This window comes from Lacerta agilis, chromosome 10 (genome assembly GCF_009819535.1).
Source record: "Lacerta agilis isolate rLacAgi1 chromosome 10, rLacAgi1.pri, whole genome shotgun sequence".
NCBI classification, from domain to species: domain Eukaryota; kingdom Metazoa; phylum Chordata; class Lepidosauria; order Squamata; family Lacertidae; genus Lacerta; species Lacerta agilis.
The window spans coordinates 57,165,098-57,185,131 of record NC_046321.1 but is presented as its reverse complement, the minus strand read 5'-3'; the positions used below and the strand labels follow the sequence as shown (position 1 = coordinate 57,185,131).

Below are 20,034 nucleotides of genomic sequence, written 5' to 3'. Positions count from 1 at the left end.
TGGGTAGGAAGGACAACTGACACACATTCCTTTCATTTGGGAATATATTTGCCCTCTCATTCAAGATCACTGTACGGGTCAAACTTAGCAGTATCCTTATTTCAGAGGATTTCAGGTTCCAATTGCTCTTATTTTTGAATTATTGACTGTCATTTACCTTTAGGAGGGACAGAGGGAAATTAAGGGCACAAAAAACCAAGTAAATGCTGTTATTTATTCCTGTTTCTTTTTTAAAATTGGTAAAGACAGTGAACTTGAGGCAGTGTACTGAATGCATTGTTCATATAAATAAATTCCAATTCACCTTCATATAAAACCCTACCTAATTTCTCACTCTCCTCTCACCCTCCCTCATTTGCCACCTACCAACACCCCGTCCTTACTTTGTTTTGATTCAGGGACGCGGGTGGCGCTGTGGTCTAAACCACTGAGCCTCTTGGGCTTGCCGATCAGAAGGTCGGTGGTTCGAATCTGTGCAACAGGGTGTGCTCCCATTGCTCTGTCCCGGCTCCTGGCAACCTAGCAGTTCGAAAGCACACCAGTTCAAGTAGATAAAAAGGTACCACTGCGGCGGGAAGGTAAATGGCATTTCTGTGCACTCTAGTTTCATCATGGTGTTTCCGTTGTGCCAGAAGAGGTTTAGTCATGCTGGCCGCATGACCCAGAAAGCTGTCTGTGGACAAACGCTGGCTCCCTCGGCCTGAAAGTGAGATGAGCGCCGCAACCCCATAGTCGCCTTTGACTGGACCTAAATGTCCAGGGGGTCCTTTACCTTTTTTTACTTTTACTATCTGATTTAAGAGTTCTGAAGAACTCAAAAGCTTGCACACTATTTGGGGGCATTTCAGCTGGCCTAATATAGGCAGGGTCCTAATATGAATTTTCAGCTATTTGTACTAAAGCCCCAAATCTAGAACTGGGATTTCAGACAGACTAATAAGGACACTCCTTTCTACTGGACTTTATGGATCTTTCCTTGCTGCTACCTCTGTGATGCTGAGCTCCCTCCCCCCCCCCCCATGCTAATCTCACGGCATCAGTTAACTGGTTTTCAGGATCTAATGTACACATAAGGAGCATCGGGATTATAAGATTCATGTTACTTCTGGGATGTGCTTGAGCATGATCAGTCAGTTGCTTGCTCCTGTCAGGCTGTTTGGCCTTCACTGGTCTCCTGCTGTTATTGCAAAGGGGGCTTCCAATCAATAAATACACTGTTTTTCTCTGTGGAACAGCAATGGTTTGTGTATAAGAAAGGGGTCCCATTCTAGTCTACTCAGATCTTCTGCAGCTTCAGAACTGTGAGGATATGTGGATCTTGAAGGAGGACTAGCTATTTTGACCTCCCAAGGCAAGATTGGGAAGTGATTGAGACAGGAGACCCTGGTGAAAGCTGGGAGATCAGGCCACCATACAATGTATGAAAGTTAATTGTGATGAACTTCCTTTGGGAAATTAGTCGTACCTTGTATCCCGAATGCCTTGGTTACTCAGATGTTTGGGCTCCCGAATGCTGCAACGTGAGCGTTCTGGTTTGTGAATGTTCTTTGGAACCTGAACATCTGACGGCCCTTCCGCAGTTTCCTGCAGCCAACCAGAAGCCGCACCTTGGTTTCTGAACATTTTGGAAGTCAGACAAGACTTCCGGAACAGATTCCGTTTGACTTCCAAGGTATGACTATAGTGACAATCCCCTGTCACCCCAAATGTTGTATGTTGCCATTTTATTTCCTCGTTTGGATATTCTTCTCCCTCCTATTTATTTTTAAGCTGTTAAGGCAGGGTAGCTTATTTGCATTGTTTTTATATGGGTTTATTTATTTATTGACATTCCGATTATCTGTCATTACTACTTTTTTTTTTTAATTGTTGCATTTATTATTGTTCATTTGATATGCTGTGAGCTTCTTTGAGCACCATTGTGGAGTAGTGGCAAATAGACAAAATGATGATGGCATGGGGACTGGTTGGGAAATCACTCTTACTCATTTGTAAAGCAAAGAGTTGGCCAGAATTAACCTGTCTTGGGCAGTCCCCTAGGTTTACGTATTTCTTTGCAATTTTTTTCTGCTTTTTAAAAGCAGCTAATTTCCTCAAAGCAGCTAACAGTGCACAACAATATGATAACTGGATCCAAGTAGAATGAGCATACAGGTACCCTTTAACTTTTAAACAAAAGGGGAAGACTTTTGGGGGGAAAACAACAACCCACGATACACTGTACTCCCAGGTCCACTCAGTTCAGTCTTAAAATGCCCGAAGAACATATTTAGACAATTCAGATATTACACTTTGTGGAAAAAAATTGTATTTGATTTACAATTCACAGGATTTACAAATAATGACAAGATAAAACAGATTAGCAAGTTTGGATACCTTTGCTGATCAGACAGAAGGCAAGTATAGAGGCATAATTTGACACAGAATTCTTAGGTAAAACTGATTCAAACTATTCAGAGTTCCTTACATTCCAGGTGTGCTGAGGAAGCGCATACAGATGAAAGCAAATGTTTAACATAAAATGAAATACATGAAAAGTGACACCCTGTTACTGCCTCCCTTTTTTTTTCTTAACTACTTCCACAGTAGCCATGAGAATATCACATTGCTAGTGACTTGCTCCAAAAGATATCGGGAAGAGACTTACCAATACATTTGATGTTGAACATGAAGGCAACAAATTTGGATAACTCCAGTACAGGGAGAGAGGTAGCAAACTGAAAGTCTGTTACTGTGTTAGGAGCCAAGCAGGTTTAAGGTGTCACAGGACAGAAAACACCAGAGCAACACCAAAAGATAATGAACGTTTTGATGGCAGTGCTACAGGAACTGCCCCAGAAGTATGATGAAAAATGAATCTAACCAAGATTGCTTTTTTTTGTGCAACATAGCAATTTAAGAGAACGTACCAAGCTTTATCAAATGGCCCGGAAGCTGGCTAATATGGTAAACACACAATACATCTTTGACGAGTTACTTTATGTTCCATAGCTAAGTTAATGATTATTATTCCATCCATTGCAGCATTCCAAGGCTCAAGTGGTGTTTAGGTTAGACAGGACACAGGATTTCCTTACAATGAGTATTTTACATTAACAACACAGATTCCAACCCACCCACCCACCCCTTTTAAAAACACACACAGACAAAAACCAAATAACAATCTCCCTTGGATAGTGTGAAGATTCGTTTTTTAAAAAATCCTATGAACCATTCCAACAAAAGATATACATATCTGAATCATGTCAAACAGCACACTATTGGCAATAAGCTAATTACAGGCATTCTGCTGGTCAATTTTCTCACAAAAAAGTCATCAAACCACACATAAATATTTTTGATACGATTCTCTTTACAAAACCATTCAGATCCATATAATTAGTACAAGTAAGGCACATTAGCATATGTAATAAAACTATCATTTAAAAAAAGAGAAGAAAAAAAGGCCAATTTTATTTGCCACGATTTCTGAATCAAATTAGAATTTGCCACTGGTACTTTCCATCAGGGATGATAAGAGATAGTTTTGCAACTCCGTAGGGAAGTCTACAAACTTGCCAGATCCAGATGTTTCTGGGTCTTGGATAATCGTGATATGCTACCATTCCCTTGCTCCCCCGCCCCACCCCAAAAGCATCAAATTGCACTTTTATGCAGCCCAAAACCGGCTTTGCTTTGGCTGAACACAGGCTCCTCCCAGGATATTTTCCCTCAGTGTGTGATTCAGAATTCACGTGGCAGCAACAGCGCCAAGAAGTGCGAACAATCACTTAGCTGAAACCTAGACAAAATCATGTTCGATTCCCAGCTGTTGCTTTGCCAGCGGTGCACTGGACCAGTATTAGTTATTTGGAAGTACCTGGCAATCTTGGCGTATTGAAGACGTTACCGGTAGGTACTTTGCATGCTCTGCACACTGAATACCATGCAAAAGTACTCATACATCATGGTTAAGATTTATGCTCTTAGGGGGACATACATGCACCTTCCTAGTTAAAGGATCAGTCCATCCCAAATAATCTACAGTATTGTCCACTTTGACCCTGGCAAAGTGAGTAGGAGGGAAACAGTCACAACCACTGTTTTTAGCACTTGGTTTTCAGATATGTAAAGATGTATAGTACCAAACCCATTGCAATGTCTTAAACAGAAAAAGTCATAGCAAATGTGTCTTTCGTTCTACTCATTATGAGTAGAACGCAGGACAACTGGATTTATTATTTATTTATTTTTTTAAAAAAAAGAATAAGAAGAAAATCTATTTCCAATTACTGAAATTAAAAGAGGGATATTGCATTTATTTTTCCAATATGCTATTACTTTTCTAGTACACATATTGCTTAAAAATATAAAGAATGCTATAGGTAGTGAATTTAACTAGCGTAATGAATTCTAAAAATGCTGATGCTTCAAGATTGTACTATTTGATTAAATGAGCTATAACTTTACCCTCCCCACCCCAGAGGCCTTCCCTCATTTCCCGCTGAAAATTCATTTACACACAACACAGGATTTTAATTAGAAGCATAATTTACAGTAAAAACTCTTTACATTACAGCTTTGCTATAAAAAAACCAAAATCTTTTGTTTTTCATTTAAAGTTGTAATTACACATTAAAAAATAGAACACTATTTCCTTATTAGGAAGAATGAATTTACACATCCAGATCAGTCTTCTTTATTGCAGCTTTCAAATCAAAGGTCAGTTACTTTATTCTCTAAAGCAGCTGCTATCTGTTGTAATCGAAAAGCAAGCTGCATTTTTTGTGCAGCTGGGTCCTCTTCCAGTGCATTTATGATCTAGAAGAAGAAGAAGAAGAAAAATCAGGATTCAGGCGAGACACACAGCTTCAGTTTTAGTTTTCACAGCCATAGGCCTGTTTAGCTATATATTACATGGAAGAGAATCTCATGGATTTTGAAGGGTATTATTTCGAAGTGTACAGTCATGCCTATAGTTACGATTTTCTCATTATATGAGATAGATAGATAAAAGCTTTATTCGCATAGCCAACAGCCTCTAGTTACGATAGCTGCGGGTTGCGTTCATCACGGGATACGAACACGCCAAACCAGGAAGTTCCGGAACGGGTTACTTCTGGGTTCGGCAGTTCGCACATGTGCCGAATTGCGCTACGCACATGCGCAGACGTGCCACTTCATGTTGTGTTCTGCTCATCTTGTGAATGGGGCTCCGGAATGGATCCCGTTCGCAACCAGAGGTACCACTGTAGATCAGAAGCCACATTGCTTCATTAAGACAGAATAGTGGAGAGATTAAAGAGGCAAAAATCACTAGAGAGAGGGAAAGCCTGCCATTGCAGAGTTATCTCCTTGTCCCAAGCATCCTCTGTGGGTGGTGGGGTACTTTGCCTGGGCAGCCTGCATAACCCTGAAATGCTTCCCACTGCCAGGAGAGCTCTGTCCTGGCTGCCTGAAGCTACCATTTAAATGCAAGCAACTCTTGACTGTTGAGTTGCAGGGGCAAACTGTGTGTGTGTGTGTGTGTGTGTGTGTGTGTGTGTTCATTCAGGTTGGTTGGGAAGTGAGCCAAGCCATTTGCTTTTTATTATTTTTAGAAATGCCTTGTGCAATGCAAACCCTTGTCCATCTCTAATTAACTATTCAAAGATGAGCACCATGACTAGCCAATAATTTTTTTTAAAGCGTGGCAGAAATAGGGAATGCTCCTTCATAGCTTGTGGATACTGAACTTTTGTTGTCTGATGGTAGCTAGTTTGTCTTATTGATGATTGCTTTTGTTGTTTCACTGATAGGTGTGGCCCTGCCTATATTTTCTTGGCAGAAGAGGAAGCAGGAAAGCTCTTTAAAGAGGCTCCGAAGGCTGCTACAGGCGTAGTCAATGGTTGCAACATCATGGTGCCCAATATGAAGCTCAGCACAGTAAGCCAGCCTCTCTCTCTTTGACTAATAGTCCCGAGATCAGGGGTAGGCAACCTAAGGCCCGGAAGCCTTCTAAATCACCTTCTAAATCTGGCCCGCGGACGGTCCAGGAATCAGCGTGTTTTTACATGAGTAGAATATGTGCTTTTATTTAAAATGCATCTCTGGGTTATTTGTGGGGCATAGGAATTCGTTCACCCCCCCCCAAAAAAATCTGGTCCGGCCCCCCACAAGGTCTGAGGGACAGTGGTTGCTGACCCCTGCCTGAGATCTTTCAAGAGATAAATAGTTGCTAGTAGTGGGGTAGGCCTGGGTGATTTATCAATATATTGCCCAGGGACCGGTATGAGGGGCAGGCAGCGATGACAGCTTCACTCAGTGGTATATCGCTGGTGAAACCTCTACCGCTCCTGAGTCCCTCTGCCTCCAGTGCCCAGCACGCCAAGGGAGAAACAAACTGCAGCCAGGAGCTGGAGGCAGAGTGACTCAGGAGCGGCAGAGGTTTCACCAGTGATATACCAATGAGTGAAATTGCACTCTGCCCTCATACCACTGCAGAGGGAAAAGGAAACTGCATAGACAAGGCGTGATACAGCTTGTTCCTCCCTCCCGCTTCTTTAAACTGCTTGGCTGAGGAGCGTGCCGTGGCCCTTGCCTCAGCCAAGCAGTTTTGCAGAGCCTCTGACCCCACAAGTAGGCGGCGGGGTGGGGGCTCCGTTAAAGTGCTCCCACTCCCCAGCTGAGCGAGCCCCAGCACCGCTCTTGCTCCATCACACTTTTCCATTGAGGTGGGTGTGGCCAAGCGGCACCCCCGGGGGCAGGGCGTCGCTCTGTGCGCATGACGTTATGACGCATGCGCACGGAGTGTCGCCTCCGCCTGGGCCAGCAAGTAGGAGCGTCACACTTGTGACTGGCATGAGGCCCCTCCTCACTGGCCCGCCAGGCTCTGCCCAGGGAGCCCAGTGGCAAAAAAGGCGCTGAAAAGGGGCTTCCCCCCTTTCAGTGGCTTTTTTCGCCGCTGGGGTCCCTGAATGGAGCCTGGCCATGGAGAGGGGCGGGTGCGGGCCACGAGGAGGGGTGACATCCCTCCTCGCTGGCCCGCCCCTCTCCATACCCTGGCTCTGCCCAGGGAGCCCAGCGGCGAAAAGAGCCGCTGAAAGGGGGGGAAGAAAACAGAGGGAGCTTCGCAAAGGACCAACAGGGACCTCGGGGCTGGCTCAGCTGAGACAGAGCAGCCCTCTTGACCCCCAAAAGGAGCCCCAGGTCACTGTTGCTCACACAAGAGCTTGCTAAGTTGGGGGGCAGGCGCCTTTCTGCCCCCCCCCCAGCTGAGCCGCAGGCTGGGGCCAGCTGCATTGGCCCCAGCCCATGAGGCACTGGGGTGAAAGTGCCTCAGCTCCTGCATTGAGAGTTGAGGCAGTTTCACCCTGAGCATTGCCGGCTGGGGCCAATGCAGCTTCTTTCGACATTGTGGTTTATCACCAAACCACGATGTTTGGCTGGTTATAAGGCTCGGCGATGTTGGGGTTTTCAACATTGGGAAGCCTTAGTAGTGGGGTAGGAGACCTGAAAATAATGCTAATATATTCCACACCTGGCAACCAATGGGCCCCTCTGGTTTCAGATAGTACATGGGTAGAAGAGTCTAAAAACTTGGGGCAATATGTTTCACGGGCCTCTAGCAACTATGGTGGCTCATTTACCAGAAATTACGTGCTTAGCATTATTTCTGGGAGTGTATACTCAATTCTGACCAAACTAAGCCCCCTATGTATATTTTGCTCTAGGAGGCCTAGTTTGGATAGAAATAAGTACAGTACAGACTTCCAGCGATAATGCCAAGTACATTACTTCTGGTAAATGAGCCACCAGAGGGCTGTGAAAAATTGTGCCCCGGGCTTTTTAGCCCACCTAGCAGTTCAAAAGCATGTCAAAGTGCAAGTAGATAAATAGGTACCGCTCTGGTGGGAAGGTAAACGGCATTTCCGTGCGCTGCTCTGGTTCGCCAGAAGCGGCTTGTGTCATGCTGGCCACATGACCCGGAAGCTGTATGCCAGCTCCCTCGATCAGTAACGCAAGATGAGCGCTGCAACCCCAGAGTCGGACACGACTGGACCTAATGGTCAGGGGTCCCTTTACCTTTTACCCAAGTACTATTGGTTGCTAGATGTGACCCCCCCCCCCAGCTCTCCTACCTCACTAATTTGGGTAACCTTTGTTATCAGCACCACCAGTACTTTGGATCCTTCTAAGCAAACCCCAAAGATGTCAGCACCAACCTGCCCCTCCAACCCCCGTGTATCTGAAATACAGCGCCTGTAAAGGTCAAGCACCAGGTAAGCTAGGAAATCATGTGCCCAAAGTCTATTAGCCTGTTGGCTCTTTTCCCTTGCTGTGGTGACCCTTTTACAGCGTAATAAAGCCATTCTGACAGTGGAAACTTACCTCATCATAGTATTTGTTAGTATACTGGTAGAGCTGGTGTAAAGCCACAAGGGTATTTAATGAGTCTGTGTGTGCCTATTAAACAAAACAAGAAGAAAAAGGAATGCGTCAGGGCACCGTTCTGACTGCATAAGAACTCCAATGAAATATATATAGGAACACCAGACACGATGTAAATCCCTTTTCCATATCCCAGCACTGGTACGCAAATCTTTTAATAGCTGTCTGGCTTGGTGAGGAAGTGAAACTGACAATTTTCAGGACGACACCCCCCCCCCCACCGCGACAAGGTCTCCTGCTGGATTTGTTACAGCCAACCATGCTGCTTTCCTCATCATAGAAAGGGGTAAGCAGTAATCTGGAGCAGGTTTGAATCCAGATGTCTATACAGGTCATGCGGGCAAATGCTCCAAAGAACACAAGAGTGCTGTAGAATCAAAAAGCTGACTAGACCAAAAGCTGATCTAGTCCACCAACCAGTGGCCAACATCTGGGAAGCCCACAAGCAAGTGGTGAGGACAATAGCCCTCTCCCTGCTGATTGTCACCAGCAACTGGGCTTTAGAGGCATAGTGCCATCATGATGAATAGCCCCCGACAGCATTATCCCCTGTAAATATGGCTGATATCTAAACCAATAAAAAACACGAGAAGACGTTTAGACATGTTCCTTGTGAGTTTCATCCTTTTGCAATCTCTTACAATGTCTTTTAACCAACTGGAGTGAAGGAGACGATACCGAAGCCTCCGCACGAACTGAATTTTAAATTACAGTGGTACCTTGGGTTACGTACGCTTCAGGTTACAAACTCCGCTAACCCAGAAGTAACGCTTCAGGTTAAGAACAGTTTCAGGTTAAGAACGGACCTCTGGAACAAATTAAGTACTTAACCAGAGGTACCACTGCATTCTTGAGGACGTGCCACATGTAAGTTCCCTTAATGAAGCCAATTTGAAACTATGGTTGTGGCATCTTTCCCCACGAACCTTTTTTCCTTTGAGCCCTTTTATTCAACTAAGCTATTAGAAATCCCATCGCTTTTGTTAACATTGGGGGGCGGGGGGAGAATCACCCTAAAAGAATGTTTGAGCATCCTTTAAAATCAATAATTCACAAGCAACGCAATATAATATATCATAATTGTATGGGGAAAAATAATTCAAAAGATTCCACTGGACAGGCAGAAGTTCTAATTGGGCGGGCACACAAATGCCAGAGCTTCATGCCTCTACAGTCATACCGCATGTTGCGTCTGCTTCAGGTTACATGTTTTTGTGCTGCATCCCGCGACAACCCGGAAGTACCAGAATGGGTTACTTCCGGGTTTTGCTGCTCGCGCAGAAGCACTAAATCAAGCTGCGCAGACGCGTCGCTTTGGCTTGCGTCAGTTCCGTGTTACAGACGGGCCTCCGGAATGGATCCCGTCTGTAACACGAGGTTCTACTGTATTCCCAAAGTAAGATTTCCAATTTGATACTTACCCTAGAAATCTCTGCTAAATGTGTATTCATGTCCTGGTCACTCACTTGTACCATTTGGCGAATACCTTTGTAATAACTAGGAAAAAAATCAACCAAAACAACAATTTTTAGTTGATGCTGTTCATCGTTTTAAAAATGCATTTATGCTTTGCAGCAATTTTATTTTTCTGATAACTACAACATCACCAGAGGTGCTCACGAAGTTGCAAATTTCTGTATGAAACGATCTGATCTGCATCTCTTGTTTCTTCTTTGCTTATACACACAATTGGCTTAATCCATCAAAGCGCTGCTGCCATTGATTTCAACAACCCATGAGCGAAAGGAAGCACACACTGCACAACTTAGCACAAACCAGCAAAATTTTCTGAGGGCACCTGAACAGATTAGATTGTGCTTCAATACACATGGTTGCTTCTGCACTGCTGCCCAACTTCTGTCATGTTCAACAAGTATACTGAACCATGGGGATTACCCGCCTCATTATTGAGAAATGCCAAGGCTGGCAAAAGAGGCAAATGCTCAGTGTTTCTTACAGTCTGATCCCACAAAATGCTTCTACTGAGTTAAATGGAATTTAGTCCTGTGTAGCTGTGCATAACATTGCAGTGTTAGAAGTATTGGGCGAGGAATTAAACTTTATAGTCAGAAATAGTTGGAAGTTAGGAAGTGTTACAACTGGAATAGCGTGTATATTTTCATCTTCCTTTTTAACAGATTTCTAAATGAAGGATCTTGCAAACACCCACCCCCCAAATCTGCTTTCATCATTAATACTGAATTTAAAAATACACCAAAGTATAGCTTTTGCAAGCCGAAGTATAACAGACAGCTCCAATGATCAAGCTTGAAAAATGTCACCAGAGACCTATACTCTAGCCTTTGAAAACCCATGCCACAAAAAAAAAGTTGTTAAGCCTTTAAGGTGCTACAGGACATTTAGCACTTGTGAAATACTTCTCAACATTCTTTCTTCAACTTCTGTAATGCAGTTCACTGGATAGGACATTATAAAAACCACATTTGAAAAAGGGGGGGGGGAGAGACTAGTCTGAAAAATTAAAGGTGAAAAACCACAAAATTAACCCCAGATTGAAAGGTTTAAAAACAATTTAACAAGTTCATTAACTTGGAGAAAGCATTTATGCCTGATTTCATTCAGTCTGATTAAACAGATACCTGTTTTGAAACTGCATATAAAGCTGTTGCAATATCTGATTTGACATCTGGATAGCAGGCAATAATGGGTGGTTATCAAGCCCAATAAGAGTGTGTAGACGCATTTGATTAATCTAGGGCGAACTGGATTCTGTCCATCATTTCACCGATGTGTCTTGAAAAATTCAAGCAGATTTTTATTTCCAGTGTACCATTTTATATGTACATTCTTTGCTGGGGGGTAGGGAAATGCAGTGAATGTGTGAATTATATGTATGTCTTTGCCCTTAGACTTATTCCTCTTGGAACTCTCACTATATAGCAATCTTCCCTCCAGATGTTTTGGACTGCAAGTCCCATTAGTCCCAACCAGCACGGCTTATGAGAGTTCTAGTCATATAGAATCAAGATGGAAGGGACCCTGAGGATCATCTAGTCCAACTCCCTGCAATGCAGGAATATATAGCTGGTCCTGTATGGGGATAGAACCTGCAATAGTCCATAGGAACCAGGTTGGAAAAGGCCATTGTGAAGGATAGCATTATTATTGGCAGAACATGCAGTCCTCCTTTGTCCAATGAGATGTTACCACTATTTTTACCACTTCATTTTCTACTGTGTCGGTTTAATACATGGAGTATTTTTTAATGAACATGTTCTAAAGTGATGATGAAATGGAATTGTTTTCTTGGTGACAAAAGCCCAGGTACAATAACAACCCCCCCTTTACTTACTCTTCCACCATCTTCTTATACGTCGAGATCTCTTTTGCATAGAGTAACTTATTACTCGGAGAATCCTAGGAAAAGATGATAGACACAGAGCTGAGTGTTCAGGTGCAATTGATGTGTTGGATTTTAGAGATTATTTACATGAGTGTATTTTCTACAAATTAAAGTGTGTATGCTACCATAACATTTGGAAAGCAGACTGTGGGCATATGTCGGTTTTGTCACATGTGAAGCAAAAAGGCCAGAGGAACCAGAGTCATGGCAGTCCAGACTGCATCCCGATCTCAGGCCACAGCATGAAAGTTGGTAGGAAGGCCTATACTATTCCCCTCTCCCCCTGAGATCTCATAACTCCAGGCCCATGAAGCTGTTTAGCTTCAAGGGCAGTCTCTATCCCTAGAGCCCACAGAGTAAGCCTTCGGGTAAGTCCAGGACCCTGAAACGTGCCTAAAGGGGGGGGATTCTCCAGGCTGAAATTCTCCAACTGGCCAAAATAATTGAATCAAAGACCAGATGAATCTAGTTAAAATCACAGCAGGCCATCTAGTGCCAAGCTATTCAGCGCAGAGTAGGTGAAAAAGCAACCCAGAAAGTTGAACAGCAAAAAAAAAACCTACACAGGCCTGAAGAAGAGTAGAAGAAGAGTTTGGATTTGATATCCTGCTTTATCACTACCCGAAGGAGTCTCATAAGCAGCTAACATTCTCCTTTCCCTCCCCCCCCCCCAACAAACACTCTGTGAGGTGAGTGGGGCTGAGAGACTTCAAAGAAGTGTGACTAGCCCAAGGTCACCCAGCAGCTGCACGTGGAGGAGCGGAGACGCGAACCCGGTTCACCAGATTACAAGTCTACCGCTCTAAACCACTACACCACACTGAAGTGACCAATAAGTCACAAGTCATTGGGAGGGCAGGGACTGCAAAGAGAATAAGAGGGTGTGGGGAGAAGGCCAACTAGCCTTGGAATAGGGCTCTGACATTGCCTCATCCCTGCGCCAAGTATGAGGATGCAGAGCACTTCAAGGGTCTGCCTCATTGGCCGAACAGGCCACAATGTGCCTCTCTGGCTGGTACCAAGATGGGCAGGCCTTGTGGATACAGTGCTGTGAACAGGATGATAGGAGATACATCCATTAAGTTTCAAAAACCAATTTGCACCTTTAATTGATAAAAAAATAAGTTGCGAACAGTAATCAGCTGTTATTCTAAAAGCAATAGAAAACAACTCTTTTGAATATGTCGCTAGAGATTAAACATTGAACTTTCGCAGAAGCTTCAAAACAATATAATCATCCTTACAAGCAAAAGCAAAATGAACTGATCTATGCACTATCTTCTATGATTACTGCTTTGTCTATCATAATGTACTTAAAACGTTCTCCCTCTCGCGCAGACACAAAGCAGAATGTAAAACACTTACCCTGCTTAATTTGTGCTCTGTTCTTGTGCAAGCATCCATGAAAGTCTGTGCGATGACTGACAAGGAAGCATCCACTACTTCGTGAACATGAACATCGAAGATGAAGTGGGGGTTTTTCAGTATGTTTACCCAGAACCTAAGCGGCAAGCTGTGAAGCAAGCAAAGAAATAATGCAGGCCCTTATTAAGGAGTGAAGTTAAAGTGTAGAAAATGAGGCCCTGGCAAGCAAAATAGATTGCTCTGCTTAAAATTGCTGCAACATTATTTTCAGTTTGATTATATGCTTAAGCCTCTAAGTGAATCAGTATCCACAGTGTGCTTCTGCATGGTACATTAAGAAGAAAAACACAATTTGAGAGGTTTAGTCTAAAAGACACATTGCTACGTGCCCCAGAACCCCAAGAATGAGTATTTAGCAAAGCTGTATTCCTTTGTGGCAAGTCCTATGCAACAATAAGACTGGCACTAAAGGAGATCCTTTAACCTTCATGCTGTTGGGGTATACCACTTCAAATAGGAAAACTCAGATTCGGAAAGAACAGGGAAATCATCCTTGTAAACATCGAAAAGTAAAGCTGCCACATATATCTTCTAAGTTTCCTACATATTCTGTCCTCCCACCTATCTTTTTCAGGGCTGGGAACACCTTACAACTGGCTCTGTTTTAAAGCTTTCGCCCTTCTCCCTCAGCAGCTTTGTTAAGGCATTCTGGTGTTTCCCTTCATTTTAAGGGTCACTGCCCCAGTTTTAGAGGACTGTGGTTGGGGCAATATAAGCATAAAGAGCAGCTGCTTGAAACAGTGGTTATGATCCAGGAACCATCTATTATAGACAGATAGATACAGACAGACAGAGACCCTCCAAGTGTCCCATTTTCCAGGGACAGTCTCATATTTACAGAAGCCGTCCTGGTTTCTGATTTGATCCCGGAATGTCCCACTTTTCCTTAGGACATTCCTATTTTCATCGTAGAAATGTTGGAGGGTATGGAGTTATGTGACCCCTGAGCCAAGGAGATACAGCCTTTAGAAGACACCTAGGCAGCTCTGTATAGGGAAGTTTTTTTTTTTTACTGTTTAACATTTTATTATGTTTCTATATACATTGGAAGCCGCACAGAGTGGCTGGGGCAACCCAGTAAGATGGGCAGGGTATTATTATTATTATTATTATTATTATATTAAAAATAATAGAACAAGATGTTCTTATTCTCACCAGAGAGCTCTGACTGAATTGCAGCACTTTCCCCTTCCACATCTGGTAAAGAGAGAGCCCTGGCTTACAGCAATAAAAAGCAATGTTGCTAGTGAATTGCCTTCTTCAGCCACTTCTCCCCATGAACCCTGAAAGTTCATACCTGTTCGTTTTCCAGATGTGGATAGTATCGTCGTCTTTGATATCATGCTTTTCCGCTTGCTCATCAAGAAAATCAAAGAAATATTTCACAGCTGGTGGCACAACATGCTTTGAGTCAAGTACGCTGTGAAAAAAGTTATCTACAAACTGCTGAAGTGTACCCTGATGGAAAATTAAGGAGGGGGGGGGGAGAGAAAACATACATACATGCATTAAAAATTCAGGTTATAGTGCAAGTGTAGCATTTTCAAGGATATTATTTCAAATTTGCAAGAATGCTTTCTAAACTGATTTATAGTCAACTTTACAGGCCTCTGTCCCAAGTGACCAAGGAATCACAATAGCTTGAAGTGCAGCATTTTTCATCTCTAAATGGGTAGTAAATGCTCTTATGAACAACATGAAATGAACAGCCATAAGAAATGGTCCAGGGAGCTCTGGAAACACAATTCTCTACCCTGTTTTAAAGAGGTGGGGATTTCGGTATTGTTGCTCAGGGAATGCAAAAAAGCCCAACTCTGAAATAGATGGACAAGTATAGGAGGGAACTGATGGCGGAGTAATACACTTATAATTATGCTTCCCAGATACATTCTGGTAATTACTGGCATGGACTTTTGTGATTTAGTAACCTAATTATAATAAAGCCTTGCATTTATAGACTCCTGTTTGTGGCTTAACATGAGGAAACTACTTTTGGATTTTAACTTGATGCAGAGCATCCAAGATCCCAACCTGCTTGCCACAGGATATAAATGTGTTTATGGGAGGGGGTGGGTTATGGGTTTGTTTTGTTCTTGTTTTTAATTATGCATTTTGTTTTTAATTTTGTATTTTAATGCTGTGAACCACCCTGAGGTCTTCAAATGAAGGCAGTATGCAAATAATAATAATAATAATAATAATAATAATAGGAATCTGGCTGGTCCCCATAAGAACAGGTTGTTGGACTAGAGAAGAGTCTGCTCTAATCGATCAGGGCTCTTGTGTTTTTAAAGGTAAAGTTAAAGGTACCCCTGACCGTTAGGTCCAGTCGTGGACGACTCTGGGGTTGCGGCGCTCATCTCGCTCTATAGGCTGAGGGAGCCGGTGTTTGTCCGCAGACAGCTTCTGGCTCATGTGGGTAGCATGACTAAGCTGCTTCTGGTGAACCAGAACAGCGCACGGAAACGCTGTTTACCTTTCCACCGGAGCGGTACCTATTTATCTACTAGCACTTTGATGTGCTTTCGAACTGCTGAGTGGGCAGGAGCTGGGACCGAACAACGGGAGCTCACCCCGTTGCGGGGATTTGAACCGCCGACCTTCTGATTGGCAAGCCATAGGCTCAGTGGTTCAGACCACAGCTTTGCTTTAAGGAAGTTCACGCAATCTGCAGAACACATTTCCCCACCAGCCAGATGTTTTCAGATGATGGCAACAGTGGAAGTCAATATGGACAGCTCACATTTAAGGCCACTAGAGGCAGAAATGCAAATTAAATGTCAAGTTGGCTTCGTTATGCTTTGAGTTTAACAGAGAACAGCACTGAGCTCACCTCACACTTGTATTGCGTTTAACTTCTCTAAGCTTACAAGCTAGCAGGCCACTTAATGTTAGGAGGAGGAGGAGCACAGCCACTGACAGGGGCATGAAAGGGGAGAGGCGTAGTGTCAGTGCAGGCAAATAGAACAGTGGCTGATACGTGTTATGCAAATGTTTATACATCACAGAAACAATTTGGGAAATATCGCGACTTCCTCATTCTGTGAAAAATCAAAGCACAATAAGCTCACTAGCTCTGAGGTGCCTCAGGAATTGTCATGTTTCAACCGTCGTATGTGCTGGCCAATAGCAAGCATCTTTGCGAAGACAATCCTGGGTTTCCACCTCTAATGTCTCTGACAATAAACACAAAGTGTATTATTTATGTAACTAAAAATACAGACTCTTTAAATTAAAGCTGAGCCCTAAAGAAGGATTCCACACACTATTTACACTTAACATCCCAAATTAAGAGTACCCCCCTAGAGATGATGACAATTAACTTGATCTCTCAATCTTACCTTCACAGAGAGGAGTCTCGTCAGGTAGATTTCTGTAATAGCTTTGGTTCTCTCCTTCTCTTTCATGCTTCCTCGTTTTGATTTGCCTTCATCAACTTCATCTGCCGGCCGAACTAGATGCCAGATCTTATTTTCCTCTTCCAACAATGCACGCCCTGAAAACAGCAAAAGCGACACATTTCAAAACAATCACATTTAAACTAAATCCACTGGCCGTTCGCCGATTGCCATGCCATGAATCATGTGCCAGAGGACTGTGGCTAATCTGCATATTTAGTTGCCTGTAATTAATATTATTTGCATTTCGTAAACAGGAAGGTGCCGAACTAACGAATGTGCTGATGCTGTTCTTCAACGCACTTGCTCAGGTCATATTTGCCAAAGCGAAGAAGCTGAGTTAACCTTATAAAAAACAATGCTTTAAAACACAACTGCAGTCTACTAGAGCTCCGGTGCAGAATTGCAACTCCTGTACAGGCTTCTATATGAGCGGGAGCTTCCTATTCCCAGCAACAATAAGGATTTGTCCATTTATCTAATGGGATTTGGAGTGTGGCACATTCAGCGATATCCATGTATATGATGTAGAAACTGTCCCTTCTTGCTTGTCCCATGTGTGCATCAAAATTCTGCATAAGTCTAAATTCTATCTTAGCTTGTCAGAACTTTCCCCACCTGGGCTTGTTTCCCCTCACTCTCTTTTCCTCTCCTAGGCATACTTTCAAATTTTAACCATTTCCAGGGAGGTTGAGATGTTGGCCTGTTGCGGAGAGGCATGGGGAGGGCAGCAATGAGCTGCCCAATGCCGCGATGTATGGAAGCCCCACATAATAAATACTAATAATAATAATAATAATAATAATAATTTTATTTATACCCCGCCCTTCCCGAACATAAGAACATTGATTAAAAACAAGTTTAAAAAAGCATAAATACAACATAAATGTGGCATCACCAGGGCTAACTGGCCAGATTAATCCTGCTAGGGCCAGCAAGGAGACCACGGGAGAAAATGAATGTGGGGTCTCAGTAGGGTTTCTTCATAGAAAAAGGGGAAGGGTAAAGGAAGAAGGATCAGGCTAAGTTGAAGGCCAGGCGGAATAGCTCCGTCTTACAGGCCCTGCGGAAGGAGGTCAAGTCCTGCGGGGCCCTAGTCTCATGGGACAGAGCATTCCACCAGGTCGGAGCCATCACTGAAAAGGCCCTGGCCCTGGTGGAGGATGATCTGGCTTCTTTAAGGCCTGGGACCCTTAAGCTATTATTATTCGTGGACCTTAGGGTCCTCTGTGGGACATACCAGGAGAGGCGGTCCCATGAAGCACTCGGGAGTCAAGCTGTATTTTAAGTAGGGCTTTATTCCAGTTTCAGTCTTGCAACATTATAAAGCAAGCTTCTTAAGTGAGGCATGGCCAAACTCGGCCCTCCAGATATTTTGGGACTACAATTCCCATCATCCCTGACCACTGGTCTTGTTAGCTACGGGTGATGGGAGTTGTAGGCCAACAACATCTGGAGGGCCAAGTTTAGCCATAACCATACCTCTTTATACAAGCTGGCTATAGACCAATGAAACAGCTCCCCACTCTCATGATGCTGACTCATCACATGATGCTGAGTCAGCATTTCCACCTAGCACAGAGTGTTAACTCCTTGATACCCACAACACACCAACAGTAAATGCCATCTGGGCCACCTCACTAACTGCTACTGGATTACGGGGACCTGGTGTGATGGGAGATGCCAGCAAGTTTCCTCTTCAAATATAAGACGGTGTTAGAAAAGCTGCTTTATCTCAGAATCACAGTACACAACATGGTGATAATACCAATCTTCCTTACAAAGATATAGGCTACCAACGTAATGTACGTGAAGCATTCTGAGCACCCTAAAGCGCTACACAAAATACTTGCTTATTACTGCCAATGTAATAAAGAGCATTGACAGGATAAGGAATTTGATGAAAGTCCAGACTAACCAATCTTTAATTGTGAACTGAGATGGGGAAATTTTTTTAGGGGTAAATCAAGCTAATTTCTTTTTAAGTCCCACTGAAAAGAACAGGAATGCCACAGAAGTTGCACATTTGCGAAACTCCCATTCATTCCATCATGTCATTTGGCAATGCAAAATTTTACTGTACTTAATTCTCTAGACTTTATAATCAACTAACACATCACTGTCTAGAAAAAGCAAGCAAGGCAAGCAGAACTATTTCTAAAGGATTTGGACATTGTTCAACATTTTTTGGAAAGAGATGTAAATCCATTCTCTTTGTATATTATTAGTGGAAACCAACTTTAAAAAGTCTAGGTTCATATGAAATGACTTCAATAAAAACAAGCCAAACCTAAGCATAGGTTCAAGTCACTATTATTATTATTTTTTGCAAAATTGGCAGAGGTGGGCTCTGTATTCAGGCCTCATAACAGCATGTTGCTTTTTTTCTGGGGTGGGGGAACATTTCTTCTCTTTTTACGCAACAAAGAACTCCACAAATCATTGTCAGTGCAAGCTCTAGCTCTGCACTGTCTCTCTAACATTTTATAGCTTTCCAAATAAACAAGCTGGCATTGGATAATTCTAAGAGACCTAAGCACTAATGAAAAGAAACATTAGCTAGGAATGAAATATTGCCTTTCCAGAATTCCCCTGAAAGCTATTTCCTGTGCAAGAAAAGGGCACTGAGTGGTTGGAAGCCTTCATCTTTGAAACTCAATAGATCATTTTTGCTACCTGATACAGCTCTCGGCATACATGTTATCAGAATTTCCTGCTTTTAGTCTATCGCTAAGTAGATCCTGGTTCAAAGGGCCTCTTGGTTTCAAGATATATTTTCATCTGTGCATCTATACACCAACCCGAGAAACCTACTTTTTCATTTTCAATTTTATTTATGTAACCCAAAAAGAATAGAAACTTTTTTAAAAAATTGTTTGACAAACTCTGGAAGGCTTTTTATTATCAATTTGCATTTAAGGAACCACATTTAGAAAGCAGTAACACATAAAAAAAACCAGGTAACTACTTTCCACAAAGAACTGAAATTGTATTGACACACCAGCTTCAAAGAACCTTTAGAGAGAGTGTCCTCTCTCCAACTTGTTCCTTGTCATGGTAGGAGCCAGAGGACAAAAAGCCTCATCATATTGGGTCCCAGATAAGGAATGAATGCTAATACCCAATATTCTAGGCTTTGCCCACACAGAAAAAAAAAAAAACAACAGATGTTGAAAATGCAGAAGATTTATCTGACCAACAGGCTTAAAACTCAGCCTGCTTCCCACTGACAGACACCAGGACAAGGAACCTGCTGGGATGCATCACAAAATGCACTGCCTATTTCTGCACAAGTTGTGCATTTAAATTCCATACCACCAGAGGAATCATGTAGTCTCTGGTCTGCATGTAGTTAGAAGCCACACCTACTTCCTGATCCTCAGCCTAGGTTGGCACAAACTTCACTAGAGTGGGTGTGCTTATAATGTCCATCAACAC

At 43.0% G+C, this 20,034-nt stretch overlaps 1 protein-coding gene across 2 annotated transcripts in view; it reads right to left on the bottom strand.

Moving 5' to 3' along the window:
- Positions 1-2,285: 2,285 nt before the first annotated feature.
- Positions 2,286-20,034, bottom strand: part of PLXNB2 (plexin B2) — a 164,755-nt gene continuing 147,006 nt past the window's right edge. For both annotated transcript variants that reach the window (XM_033161665.1, XM_033161666.1), the window contains exons 30-36: positions 16,540-16,694; positions 14,496-14,656; positions 13,139-13,286; positions 11,723-11,787; positions 9,831-9,906; positions 8,350-8,424; positions 2,286-4,800 (exon numbers count right to left, since the gene is read on the bottom strand). In XM_033161665.1, coding sequence (XP_033017556.1) covers positions 4,696-4,800; positions 8,350-8,424; positions 9,831-9,906; positions 11,723-11,787; positions 13,139-13,286; positions 14,496-14,656; positions 16,540-16,694 — 785 coding nt within the window. In that variant the 3' untranslated portion in view covers positions 2,286-4,695. The remainder of the gene's footprint in view (positions 4,801-8,349; positions 8,425-9,830; positions 9,907-11,722; positions 11,788-13,138; positions 13,287-14,495; positions 14,657-16,539; positions 16,695-20,034) is intronic.